General features: G+C 42.9%; 1 protein-coding gene across 4 annotated transcripts in view; it reads left to right on the forward strand.

Moving 5' to 3' along the window:
- Window positions 1-14434, forward strand: part of LOC109521327 (5'-AMP-activated protein kinase subunit gamma-2-like) — a 32957-nt gene that overhangs the window by 3195 nt on the left and 15328 nt on the right. For 2 of the 4 annotated variants that reach the window (XM_019879133.1, XM_019879135.1), the window contains exons 3-4: window positions 2963-3209; window positions 12840-13066. In XM_019879133.1, the coding sequence (XP_019734692.1) occupies window positions 2963-3209; window positions 12840-13066 (474 nt within the window). Of the gene's footprint in view, window positions 1-2962; window positions 3210-6752; window positions 7196-12839; window positions 13067-14434 lie in introns of those variants that run through there. The other 2 variants (XM_019879134.1, XM_019879136.1) reach the window with 2 other exon arrangements.

Here is a 14434-nt window from a genome sequence, read left to right on the forward strand (position 1 = left end):
TGATCCAAAGTAGGATATTTTGGCCTTGTTGGAGGTTTGTGCTCTACTCCAAAGTGAACACGAGCTCCGAGATCCCTTTTTGTTTTGCTTTCAGACATAATCAAAGTTTTTTGTATCACAGCATCTTCCTGTTGGGGGCTGCTTTTTATATACTGTTGCGCCTGGGAGGTGAATCCCTTCACATGAATACTTCACACTTCCATTTTTCTTTAACGTTTGATGATCAACTTGTGTCAGATTGTACTGAGTAGCCAGGATAAGTCATCGTCACGTTTTATTTTCCTTCCCACTTTGTCATCACTGACACCCGTCTTTGGTTGCAAACAAAAAGCCTCAGAGAAAACAAGGCACTTGGTAAGTTAATCCTTCAGATCAGGGATCGGCATGCTTAAATGCTCAAAGGCAAGGCAAGGCAGTTTTATTTATATAGTACATTTCGTGCACATGGCAGCTCAATGTGCTTCACACAACCAAAAGCACAACAGCAGAAGGCATTCGAAGGCAAAGCAAAGAGAACAAAAGTATCTTACGAAGAATTATTTAAAGAAATCAAATACATGATTTACATTGTACCTGGTGAATGTGATTTTTGTATTTTCTCTTTATTTTCTCACACGATTGTAAGTTATAAGGAGTCCGTGATTTATTTAGTATTTTTTAAATACAGATTAGCATTGAAGGCACTTTTTTTTTTTTTTTTTTTTTTTTTCTCAGAAACTTTTCTTTTCTTGGATTTAGCGAGAGCTTGCCTCCCGGAGCAATAAATCTCGGCCCCAGGTGTCCCACATCGGCACTTGTGACACATATTTTGAGGAAAAAAATAAAAAGAAACACTTCTAAAAAGATTTTATGTAATTGTTACAGGAGCACCGTCATCTTCACATTTAAAGTTAAATTTTACAAATGAACCAACTCATTAAAATTATAAGATCATTCCAAAATCAGAGAGAGCCACAGTAGAAGGATGAAAGCGCCACATGCGGCTCCGGAGCCGCAGGTTGCAGACCCTTGCTTTAGATTCTCACTGAAGCAAGTCATGCTCGTACACACACACACACACACACACACACACACACACACACACACACACACACACACACACACACACACACACACAAATTGAACATCTTAACCCATTTTTAAATTGGGAGAGACCCCACAGGTGAAGAGACAATTTTCTTGAAAATGTTAGTTCAACTCAAACTACTTCAGGGATATTCAATTTGAGAATTTCCACAGTCTGTTTACCGGCTCGTGCTATTTTCTGTGTTGTATTTTTGCCGTCATTCATTTTCTTCCAACCCTTTTGGGCTTAGTGTAACTTGACGCCAACCGTGCATACATGGACCTCGTCCGTCTACTATGGGATATTGATTTGTGTAAACAAAAGAAGCCTCTTCCTACTATCTACGCCGGTTACTAATATTCTGAAGCATGGCCATATACCTTTATCACTGCACGACTTTTACAGTCCGCACGAGTCACGCCTTGCCCCGTCCCCTTTTCACAAGGTCTGTGTATCTTCTTGCACAATAGCAGCGAGTGAGAGTTGCTTGCAAACAAGACGAGATGGCCGTGCGCTCTCGCTTGTGCTGATTTGTCACAGGGTAAAAAGGGGAAATAAACGTGTGAACGGGGGCAGCCTTGAGCAATTGCCGTCCTGTTCAGCCTTGTTGGGACAACCAGAGACTGTCTCACTTGGGAACAAATGACTACTTCTACTGTTTACACAAAATTACTCTCAGGGCAGTAGAAACTGTACAGATTACATCTCATACTGTATATCGCCATGCGCGTAGAAAGTGGTTATTTTTGTATTTCGTCCAATTGAGGCCTTGAGCATGTTCTTCCTATAATTCATATCATTATTGTTGTAAAAATTACGGGACCCCCCCCCCAAAAAAAAAAATATTTTATCATATATTTTTTGATAAATTGGCTGATCAGTCGCTGACTGGAATTTTATGCTGCCAAATATTGGAATCGGCATCAGCCTAAAAATTCGTTAACTATAATAATAATCATGTTATCTGGTTGCGTGTGCCCTTGAGTATGCTGCAAATGGCCTACTTGAGTTATACCTTTTGTCTCTAATTGGTTGTTTTTCCTCAGGCGTGATGGTTTCATTAGAACAAATTAGAGCCACACGATGGGGCCATAGACAACTGATTTTCGTTCCCCCCCACCGTTCATAATATTTTCAGGATTTCTTGTATGATAAATGAGGTACTTTTTTTCCTCTTTTGAAAGAGGTACTTTTTTTCCTCTTTTGAAAGAATCTTTCTGGACTTCACTAAACATAAATACATTTTTAAATGAAATAGAAAGCCATTTTTGAAAACTGTTAATATTGTAGGGCGGCACATTGATTGACTGGTAAGCATGTTGGCCTCCCCACATTAAATTAGTGCTTATAGAAAAATGTGCATTATTTCGAGCATGATTCCGGCATCACTGTAACAGCACCAATTTGTGCACCTTCAGGACACTCAACTTTTGCTTTTTTGCCTACTGAATGTTGTCCGACTCATGAATCATCAACAGAAAATTGAAGGACAGTGTCAAAGAGAAACATTCAATAGCGCACAGATTGCTACCAAGGCCAAACAATAATACAAAATGGTAGCGTCCTCCCTCTTTTAGTTTGGCACTCAGTTGAATCCTCTCCATCTTGTTGACCATGTGAACAAAAACATCAGATTGGCACTCATGGAGATGTAACTGCACAATGATATACGAGCTACTGCTGACATCCGTGTGCAGTTGTGAAAAGCGATCAGTGTTGTGTATCTGTGAAAAGGAGAAGTGCCAGGTTGCATTTAGAAACTGTAGACAGCTTCTGTTTTTTTCTTAATATGTCTTTTCTATATTTGCTTACATCCCCAACAATGTGTTTGCTACCCACAACCCTTCCACGTGCATTCGTGCTGCAACGTAAAAGTACATCCTAATGGTGTTACAGGGGGAGTGTTGTCTCCATCCAGCCAGCCCCAGCAAAGGGGAGCCTGCCACCAACCCGCCGCCTAGTCCGCAGTCGGCCATGGTGCAGTACAAGTCCAGCTCCGGTTCCCCGAAGAACATCTTCCTCTCTTCCTGTTATCAGACCTCCCCAGCCAAATCCCCCCGTCGCCTCAGCTTCAGTGGCATCTTCCGCTCCTCATCTGGCACCAACCCTGCAAGTGTCAAAATATTCTCCCGGGCCCGCAGAGGTAAGCCCAAAAATTGAAGTATTGCTACCTACATACAACTGGGTCAATATGCTATGACAATGCGCCATCACAAAGTCCAGACAACTGATGTTTCCTTATGGAGGCACGTAGCTCCTCACTATGACGCTCATCTCCAATGTTTGCTGTATGAAATACTTTTGTCTCTTGGCATGCCTCCCTCTCACCAGTATGTCAAGTGTGCTAGCTTGTTATTTAGGCAGCTTTTACCCTTATTACTCTTATTACTCACAATACAATAACTACCTGTGTGAAGTGAATATCAAAATCTCCTGTTGCACAGAAAAACATTTCGGTCTGAAAAGGCATACAAATCCACATACTACATGACCAGTATAGAATCAGCTAGCTAGCTAGCAGCTAATGTTGGCAGTTGACGCTTTGTGTGTATTCATCTCTCCGCTTCATCTCTACACGCTGCATTTCTGACTCCTAACAAAATGTAAACAAGGAAGTGAAAGGCACGGCTCCCTCAAAAAAAAAAAAAGAAAAACATCCACTGCTTTGTTTTGTGAGCACAGTCTTGAGGTGACCGCTTGTGCCACATGAAATGCTTGCTCTGTCAACAAGGAAATGGAAACATTTGGTTAGGTGTATTTTCAATAATTTTTTTTTTTTACTTCCTGTCAGTCTGTGATCGCAAAGCTGAATTGTTGGATTGCGCTACGAGTTTGACATTCCATTGGCGGGCACAGCATCAAAATATTTGGTCACGGCCGCTATTTGAACACATTAGTCATCTCATCTCATTGTGACTGGAAGACATCTCCAAGCACCGGTTTGCTCAATAGTTACGTAACTGCATGGAGACTATTTTGCTGGAAACACCAAGCGTCAAACTCTGCAAAGATGACTCATGTGTTTTTGACTCATACAAAGGACTATTCTTCCACTGTTTCTTCGGAGCGATTGGCTGTTATCGGAAAGTTAATGCTTGTTATAGATGACGACCGAGCCTCAAAATGTTCTCACTGGACAAAAGTGTTGGGATGGCTCAGCAGCACACCTACAGGAAGTGAGACTGCAAGAATAACACCCATGGCAGCTTCCCAGTGCAGTTAGTGTGGTGGTTAATATGTCTGCTTCACAGTTCTGAGGTTCTGGGTTCAAATCTTGGCTTCGTGTGTGGCGTTTGCTTACGTGAGTTTTCTCCTGATGCTCTGGCTTTCTCCCCACGTTCCAAAAACATTCACGTTAATTACTTAGAAGCAAAGTCGCTCTGAGGCAGAAGCTTGTTGAATGCTTGAGATTTTATTTCTTTCGTGGATAGTTATGCCAGGGAGGTCCCATGTAAAAGAATTATTTCATAATGTGATATTTTTATTTTCATTCAGAATAAATGCACTTGAATTAAAGGTTGGATTGTCCTGTCTGTTGTTGATTTGTTTATTTATTTTGCCCTGATATTGATAAAAACACTGAATTCGTTTGAAGCTCAAGAACACTTCTTAACTATGGGTGCCAATAATTATGGAAGGCATTGCGTGTTCTTGTGCTAAAAATAAATACATAAACGAATCCAAATCCCGCCCTTCGAGTGAATATCAGTCGTCCTTCTTCTTAAAGCACTAACCGTTGTTTCGGTCTCGAATGGCAGGACATGCTTGTCGATTTCTTGCATTGGCCACAAGGGTGCGTTGTAAGCTTAAATTATTTTATCAGCTTGTGTAGACAAGCTCTTACACAGTTAGTTTCATCCAGTATTATTCAGGTCGTCTGATGACTATCTACGATGATCGTAGAATCACATTTTTTTTTCCAAATAGGATGTCCATGGCCTTTTTGAGGCTCTGGCATCCCGCTGAAGCCAACTGTCGGTCTTTCTGGCCTTATCTGGAAGTGACCAGGCTCTCCTAGTCGCTCCTGTTCTCTCCTTCCCTTCCCTCCCCTCCTCTTTCTCACTCTACGTTGCTATAGTGTGCTGCTTGTTGTCAGTAAATAAAGGAACTGTTCATTTTTTTTTTTTTTTGAGTTTCCAAAAATGAACAGAACATGGACCTTTCAAGGGCAGCGTGATGTTAACCCACACCGATAAAACCAAGCTAGTACTAAAATGCAAGGTCTTAAACCTTTCATGCATCCTGTAACCTGATAACATGATAAGCTATCCACTGTGGCGTAAAATTATTATCCACTGGTGCTGCACCGTAGCCTACAGGTTAGTTCATCTGCCTCTCAGTTATGAGGTCTGGGGCTTAAATCTCAGGTCTGACCCTTAAGTATTCTCATTTGGGTCATGGGTGAGATAGAAATTCAGAGCACACTGAAGTACAAGACATATGCAGGAGATAAACGACCAACCACTAGGACACTGTGCTAATGACCTTGGATTAGATATATTATTAAATCCTGCATCATGTATCATTAATTGACATGGCTACCCCCGAACAGATTCCTTCTAATCAGCTTTGTTGGTGGTGAATAAGTTCAACAGTAGTGAATTGAATTACGGTGCCCCACAGTAGTAGCTGGCACGTCTGCCTCACAGTCTAGTTGTCCCCGTGTTCGAATCTCGCCTCTGTCTGACCTTCTTGAGTGGATTGTGCGTGTTTAGCTCCTGTGGTTGCGTGATTTTTTTTTTCAGGTACTCTGGCCTCCTCTGCCACATTCCAAAAAACATGCATGGTAGCTTTGCTCTTAATTGTTCATAGATGTGAATACTTGTTTGTCAATATCTGCCCTGTGATTGGTTGGCAACCAGGCAAAGGTGTTTGCTGCGTCTCGCCCAAAATCAGTTGAGATATGGTCTTGAGATGCGAGAGTACCAATACCAATATTGTTTTTGGGCTGATACCAGCCTTATTTTATGGTATCAGTTACTCATGGAGGTTGCCGATACCAGCCACGGATACTTAAGGCAAAAAAAAAAAATAAAAATCGAACATTGAATAAGTCCTCTTCTTCATTAGTTGCCGCTATAGAGTTTGATACAGTGGCGTCAAAAACAATTTTTTGTTCACAATTTTTTGTCATTGTGTAAAACGACATTTTATATATCGATATCGGTGAGTACTCAAAGTGTGAGTTCTCATACTGTTATCGGCCTGACAAATGTGGTGTCGGATATCTCTAATAAGCTCCAGTTCACCCTCGACACGAATAAGGACATGCGCTGTTGAAAATGGAAGGATGGTGCTGAGAGCCTTATGTGACATTAATTGAAGTCAAGTCATAGCTAACATCATCAGTCATTTGCACTGTATGGACCAGCTGACTGCACACTGAACCCCCCCCCCCCCTGCTGTCACCTGATGGGGACTGTTAAAGGTCTCCACCCCAAAAAAAGAAAAAGTTCATGACAGCTGACATCACAAATGTCCGCAGCAGCAGCTCACAGCCATATGCTTGATTGTTCTTCTGCTGCAGTGTGGAAGGAGCTTTTCGAGAAGCAGCTTGTGTCACGCATTGGTTGAGTTTACTCTCCGTGTGGTGGGAGGTGCAGTGTTAGGAGGGGGGCACAGACGCCAACCAATCGCTGCCATTTGCCCTGGCAGGCTGGAGCCACCCACAGCTGCACCTGACAATTTACGACTCTAATGCAGCTGATAGGTGGGAGGGTCCCAGGGGCAGGCGTCAACATCACTAGGGAGGACAAGTTTTGACTGCAAAAATTACAGCTCAATTCCTTGTCATGTCCAGCTTCATGTATTGTGGATTCTATATGCGTGGATGTGCAAGATTAACCTTTAGAGGGGCCTTGCGGCTTTTGCCTTAAACTTGGCAGCCCTGTCTAAAATCGCTGCATCTAATTTAAAGGAAAAGTGCACCATGTCCTCCCCCTGAAGGACAAACAGCTTGTGACCAAGGCGAGTGAGCCCGTTTGTTGTGTCGCCGTGTCGTAATGCGCTGAGCCCGCGACCCGCCGCTGCGCTCCATGAAGAGGTTTGGCAGCCTGAGGAGGAGCAAGAAACGCAAGGAGCAAGATGGGCTCGGAGGGAGGCAGCAGTCCGAAGCGTCCTGTCTGTCGGGTAACTCGCGCCGTTGCATGCATTTTTTTTCCCATCTGCAGTTTATCTAGCGACACTATTGGGGCAATGATCACTGACAGTGTTTGGCATCCACTTTTGAGCTTGTGTGAGTGAAGTAGTGGTTCGAATCTCATTCCTGAAACATGCATATTCGGTTCACTGCAGACTCCAAACTGTCCATAGCAGTGAGTTTGAATGATTGTCTTTCAGCGCCTTGTGACTTGCGATCTGTCCAGGGTGAATACCGAGGCCCCTTTTGGCACGCGCCCCTGATATCTATCTAGCTATATCTAGCTGTCTAGTTATATGGATGGATAGATATAGATCGATTTATGTATAGATATGTAGATATGAGGGGTTCACGGTTCAATATTTTTTTTTGATTTTTTTTTTTGGAAAGTTTTCTTGCCTTTTAAAAATTCACTTTACGTTTTTAACTTTGATACCTTTATGCCCCCCATGATAAAAGTTGCAAGGAATGGTTTGAGATAATTTCTTCTTTGGTCAAAGCTAAGTTGTGTCCCGTCACAACATACCGGTCCGTGTATGTAAAATACTGTAAAATCCTACCGGGCAACTGAAATGAAGGAGAGGGTTTGGGTTTTTTTCCACAAATTGCAGCCTTTACTGTTTGAAAATTGCGTTCTACTGAACGGATTACATTTTCAGCCCTGCTTTCTTCCACATTTGAAAAAACTTGCACATGTGAGAATCAATTGTGTCTGTCCTCAGTGTGCCAGTGTGTGGCCCCTCCCTCTGACCTGTTTTTGGTTGCCTTTCGCTTAATTCAGTGTGGGCTGGGGCTTCCCCCCCCCCCCAATCATTGTACCTGTCTCACCTACACACCTGCCAGTCTTCCCCTCGCCAGCCACACTCACCCCTGCAGCATTAAGGCCAATCTGAACAGCCAGCCGTTGCCAGTTTGTCGTCTCCCTTCCCTGCCATACTCTCTGCTGCCCAGCTGTCACGCCTGCCCCACCAGTACCTCTTGGTTTAGTTTCTGCCTTTGGTTCCTCCCTCCATGACCTGGCCCTCTGCCCTGACAATAAACCTGTACTGAGTTCATTGCGTCTGCCTGTGGGTCCCCTACTTGTCTTCAGCTAAGCTTAACAGCACATCAGGTTCATTGAAGACTCCAAATTGTCTCGAGGTGTGAATGTGATTGTAAATGTTGGTTTTTCCACCGTGTGCCTTGTGATTAGCTGCCAATCAGTCCATGAGGTACCCCTGATAAGATCTATAGAAAATGGTTGGATTGTTTCTCAGTGGGTAGAGGTTAGCACTGCCGCAGCATTCATGTGTGGATTTTTCCCCCCCGCATCCTTTGGATTCTTGCCACATTCCAATAGCATGCATATTAGGTGTATTGAAGACTTTCAATGATCAATCAGTGTGATGGTTGTTGCGATGGACTGGTGACCAGTCCAGGGTGCTTTTTGCCCAAACGTCTGGGATAGACTCCAGCTGAGAGAAAACAGATGCAGGCGTAACACAGCCCCTTGTCATTGTTGTTGGGGAAGCATCGAGCTCTGCGATTTAGTGCGCCGAGGAGCGGAGCGAAGCAGAGCGCTGCCGCGTTTAAACGCAGCCATATGTGGCTTTGTACGGTGCGACGTGCTGACAGCATCATGTGATGTGAACAATGTGCCTTTGCTGTACAAGTGACATCGACGAGGAAGCTCAATGAAGGGGCGATTTGAGGTCAGCTGTCCTCTGGGTTCAGATACATTTACTGTTTTTCATTTGATTATTTTACATTTACGGCCTGGAAGTGTTGTTCATTAGTGATAAACTACGGCACATTCTGACCTAGCAGTCGGTTCAAATTTGTGTTACTGTATGCCTGCACCAAAGGTACTCCTTTTTGAAAATAAATAAATACATTAACACTGTACTTTGAATACTTTTGCATCAACGTTTCAAAAACTTTTTATAGAAGCTATCATTGTTGATAATTAAAAAATTGTATTGTAATAATTTGTACACTCTGGTATAAATTGTAACAATTGTGGGCTAAATTGTAACAATTTATTTACCAGAGTGGGCCTCATTTGATTTTCTAAACAGAAGGATGGCCCGGGTCCTTCAAAAAAAAAACGCTTTCAATGCTAATGGCTACCTTCAAAGTATTTAAAGTGCATTTACACTCGCCTCATTCAGCAATTCCAACAATGATTAATTGTTGGAATGGCTGTGGCTTTGTAAATGTTGCCTTTGATGGAATGTTAAACCTCAGAGTCTTGCTCAAGGTTACGGGTACTTCGACAAGGGATTTGACTCTTGGAATCGCTTTGTCTATTGTTATTCTGAAAGCTCATCATGCTTCACAACTCAGCAATTTTGGGAAGCGCACTGTGTATCCTGGTGAAAATAAAACAACCCAACTCGCTCATTAGCGCCACCTCTGTAAAGCTAAATGTTTGTTTTTAACCCATAAATGTTCATATGGGTTACGCCACAGGCCCGAAAACATTTTTTCAAGAGTATTGAAGAGAAAATGTATTTATTTTGTTAAAGTCAGTCTGTCGCTTCTGCTCGAAATTTAGAAAAAAGTACCCACCTATGACCCGTCACCACAAGGTTCACCATTTGAGACTAAATTTGTTGGTCATGTCTATCATAATGTGGTGCACGAAAAGTTCTCAAGGAGTCATACTCAAAAGTGAAAGTCAGCCATTTTGGGTTGAAGCAGCCATTTTAGCTAGACTTCAAGGCTCATATTTTATAGGGACAGGAACTATGTATCCCCGATTGGAAGAAGGTATCTTAGATGGGCCCAAAAAAATAAAACCCTGTCTAATTTGGGCATAGAATTGCATCAAAGTTTGATAATCATTTCAAGGATTCGCCATGTGAAAAAGTGATGCTAGCTTAAAGTATGGTGTTGTGGCGTTGACCAGTACTGTCGACATTTTGTCCCTTTTCATGTAGCTAAGCCACATTGTGGCTGACTGTCGACTATTTTGTGATTAGATGTTGTTTGGTGTCTGTAAGTTACGACAAGAGCCACGCTTCCTGTGTCCTGGGTGGTACGCCACCGCCCCGCCTGCCAGCAGGCTCAGGAGAGCGAGCCCCCCGGCCGCGCTGTTATCTCCTCCTGTGGAATGTGCCACAACAGCACGGCTAAAAAAGGAAGGCCAAACCGCGGCAGCAGGGCCTGCCGCACGCCAGCTAAATGTCAAGCGATACTGCCGGGCCACTGCTATACATTACAACACACAAGGTCTACCATTTCCAAGAATTGTTACACCTGTGGATTTTGTTATCACCACCAAGGAGCTTATTAGCAAGATAAAACAAACAAACATATAAACAAAACAAAAAAAAAAAAACCTAACCAGTTTACAGTTAAAACTAGTGTGGATTCAGATCCAGGAACACAATGCACATTTGCTAACGCTGAAGCATTTCAAAAAAAATTAAGAAGTAATATTTATTTTTTGCAGTGCATAAATAATACACGCCTGTAATTGTTGTTTTATGTTCTATCTCCATGAGTTCCTGACTGTTTGTATCCAAATTCAGATGTTTACGGGTTAGCAGTTACCTTAGCTTATGTATGACATTTCCCATTATGCTTTAGAATTTGGTTAAATGCACAGCGTACCAGTCTTGTTCCAAACGAATGACTTTTTTTTTTGTTCCAAATTCTAAAAGCTATTTTATTGTTATTTTTAAGCTATATAAAAAAAATTTTAAAAAGAAAATACATCATTCAATCCTTTGTAGATTCACCTTTGGCAGTACTTACAGTCGAAACTCTTTTAGCCTATAATGCCACAAAGTTGGCACACTGACAGATATCTTGGAGCAGTTTCGCCCGTTTGCCAATTAGGTGGGAACGTTGGTGAAAAGACATTTTCAGATCTCTTCAGAGATTTTCACACGGATTCATGTCGGGGCAGGCATTCAAGGACATTGAAAAAGTTGTCCTGAAGCCACCCCTTTGATATCTTGGCCATGTGCTTCGGGTCGTTGTCCTACTGAAAGATGAGCAGTCGCCTCAGTGTCAGGTCAAAAACACTCTGGAGCAGATTTCATCTTTCCTAAGTCCCATGACTTGTCTTCCAATTCCTGTCGCTGAACCATGTTGCTTCAGTGGTTGGTATTAACCAGGTGAAGACCGGTGCCAGGTTTCCTCGTGAAATTATGTACTGCATTCATCAAAATGTTCGATATTTGTCTCATTAAACCGGAAAATGTTGTCTATTCGTGTCTGGGTCTTTTAGGTACTTTTGGGCAAGTACTGTAGGTACTTTTGGGCAAACTCCGTGCAAGCTAACTTGTGGCTTTTACCAATGAGTGGCTTCCGTCTGGCTGCTCTACCACGCAAGCCTGATTGGTGAATGGCTGCAGAGACGCTTGTACTTCTGGAAGGTTCTTCCTTATCTAGAAACGAATGCTAGAGTTCTACCAGAGAGACGTTTGGGTTATTGGTAACATCCACTATACTACGACTTGTCTGCCGCATTGATCAGTTTGGACGAGGGGCCAACTCAAGGAGGAGTCTTGTTGGTGCCGAACATCGTCCATGACGTCCACTAGCTCATTGGGTCATTCAATGGCGCAGAAATGTTCTCTTCCCTTCCAGTTGTGTGCCTCGAGGCAATCCTGTCTCAGTTGTCTACAGGCACTTCATGGTTGGTTTTGTGGTTTGACATGAGCTGTCAACTGTGGGAACTTATACATTCGGTTTGTGTGCCTCTCCAAACGGCAAAGTATGCCCAGTACTAACAATGTTTTGAGCAGATGTGCCTGACCCCCCCCCCCCCTCCCCGCATCCAGACTGGAAATGAATGGCCACCGCAAGCCAATTTAAGGGACTTTATAGACACAGCTATTCATATTCAAGTCAATCTTGCATAAATAACCCCTTCAACATGTTTGAATGGTCGGCATTTGAGATCCTGTCAAGATTTTAAAAAATAAAATAAAGTTAACTGTGGGCCCTGTAAACTATTGAGACTCCATCATATGTGTCACTCATTGTCTGGCCTGGCAAATATGCCAGCGGTGTCACATGTCACGGCGTGAGATTGTGACGCCTCATGCGAGCAAAGCATGCGGTGGTGGCGCAGTCATGTGACTGACACCTTGGGACTAAAGCAGGGGCTGCATCACAGGCAGTTTAAACCGCTCACTCCATTGCTGACGTAACCAACTATTAATTATATCCAATAAAATCTCCAAAAAATCATTAAGTCATCATTTTGCAGAGTAGTGTATACGTCTCAGGGGCTGATTTGTTTTCAAGCTTTGCTGTGGCAGTACTTTGGGGCTTGTCGAGGTCTCCAAAAAGAAGATGACGGCAAACAGAAATTCCATCAATGTCCTTTGTTTTGCCTTATCCTCTGCCCCTAAAAACAAGATCGCACATCAAACATTACTCCACTTTTCCTGGCGTTTAATTTGTTATTTTTTACTTATTGAAATGGCACTATAACAAAGTCATATTTCTAAGTGGGAAGTTACTTCATCCTTGCCTGTCCGCGGCTGCGCCAGTTGTGCATTCCATCTCTAGCATGTGATGTTATCCACAACATCTTTCCAGTGTCTTTAAGCTGTCAAATGACGCTGTTAGTGTCACTGAGAGCGCCGGAATGTATTGAAATGACGTTCAATACTTTTTTTTTTCTTTTTTTAGCCTCTGGAATCTCCACACCACCTACCACCCCAACGCAGGTCTGCAGCCAGCCCGCGTTCACTCAGGAGGCCCGCCAGAGCGGCCTAAGCCCGGAACGCCTGGGGGAACGCTCCCGCCCGCGCTCGGTGTCCACGCCTCTGGACACAGGACAGCGCCTCGGCCCTCCCTCCGCCAAACCCCCAAAACCTTCTTCCAGCCCCATGCCAGCATGCTCTACCTCACAACAAGTGAGTCAGCCTGAAAAAATGTTCCTAATCTTGTAAGGCCTTTAAAGGGAGAAGCTGTCTATTTAAAGATGTGTTGACTGCATGACCATTAACGGGCTTTTGAACGCTAATCTATAACTAAATGAGGCTATAACGCCTCATTATTATTGGAGCTGAGTTATCACACCACTTACCCGTGTGACAACGCAGAAATAAAATTGCCGTTTTGTGTTCTTCAGGCAGAGACAGACTACTTTTTGTTCACTGGAGAAACATTTTTCACATCAGGGTGACAAAACTGATTCAAAGGTCACGTTGTAACTTTGGAAGCACAGATCTTTATTCATAATCAACTTCAGTGTTTCTTTCTCTTTTTTTAGCTCTACCTGTTTATTCCCAAATCGAGAGACCACTACAAATGGAGTTCTAAAGTTAAATTAAACAAACACTGATGGCAAATCACACTGTTTTAATTCTTTTAAGCTGATGAAAGGGTACTTGGCTGAAAAAAAATATTTCACAAGGGGTACAGTGATTGAGAAAACTTTGAGAATCACATATATAGGAGAAACTATGACTGTGGACAAGTGTGTATGCCTTTAAATGGCATTTCTACTTTGTAGAGATACTTAGAATGAAACCAATGAATAGCCTTAAGTATGAGGCTGGCTATTTCCTGGCTATAGCGTTAGCCACTGTGCTTTACAGCGACGTGTCAGTCGAGGCTACCGGCAAGTGTGCTGAGAATGCTTTTGATGAGTGTATTTTGTTACTCTTTGTCTACTGAAGTGAATGAAAGAGCACCCGCGGCGATTTCCATCCTCCCTCTATCTATACCGCCTGTTATAGATTGCAAATCTTTTTAACTAGCATGGGTAGGCGACATTCACTTAGCTCATGTTTACTTTTATGGCGGCATGCAGTTGAGTAATTGGACTGAACTGATGTCGGACATCAATCTTTCTCTAAAACGTTTCCAAATTGTCCTCTCGTGAAGACATTCAAGATTCATGGTTCCACGGTGTAATGTAATATATTGATTTGTATCATGTAAATGCAGCTATAAACAGAAGAACTGACGATATTACAGCTTCTGATAATCATAGCATTACTACTGATAAATTTAGCGGTGTTGGGGGAAGAAGCCCTTACTATTTGGTCTGGTCTCAGTGTGTGTGTGTGTGTGTGTGTGTGTGTGTGTGTGTGTGTGTGTGTGTGTGTGTGTGTGTGTGTGTGCGCGCGCGCGCGCGCGCGCGTGCGCCCTATATGCGGGGGGTAAATAATAAGCAATCAAGACTTTTTTCAACAACAATCTTGATAATGGCTTCACTTTTGCATGTCATAGACACACACACACACACACGCACACACACACACACACACACACAC

This window comes from Hippocampus comes, unplaced genomic scaffold, assembly GCF_001891065.2.
Source record: "Hippocampus comes isolate QL1 unplaced genomic scaffold, H_comes_QL1_v1.1 scaffold85, whole genome shotgun sequence".
Lineage (NCBI taxonomy): Eukaryota > Metazoa > Chordata > Actinopteri > Syngnathiformes > Syngnathidae > Hippocampus > Hippocampus comes.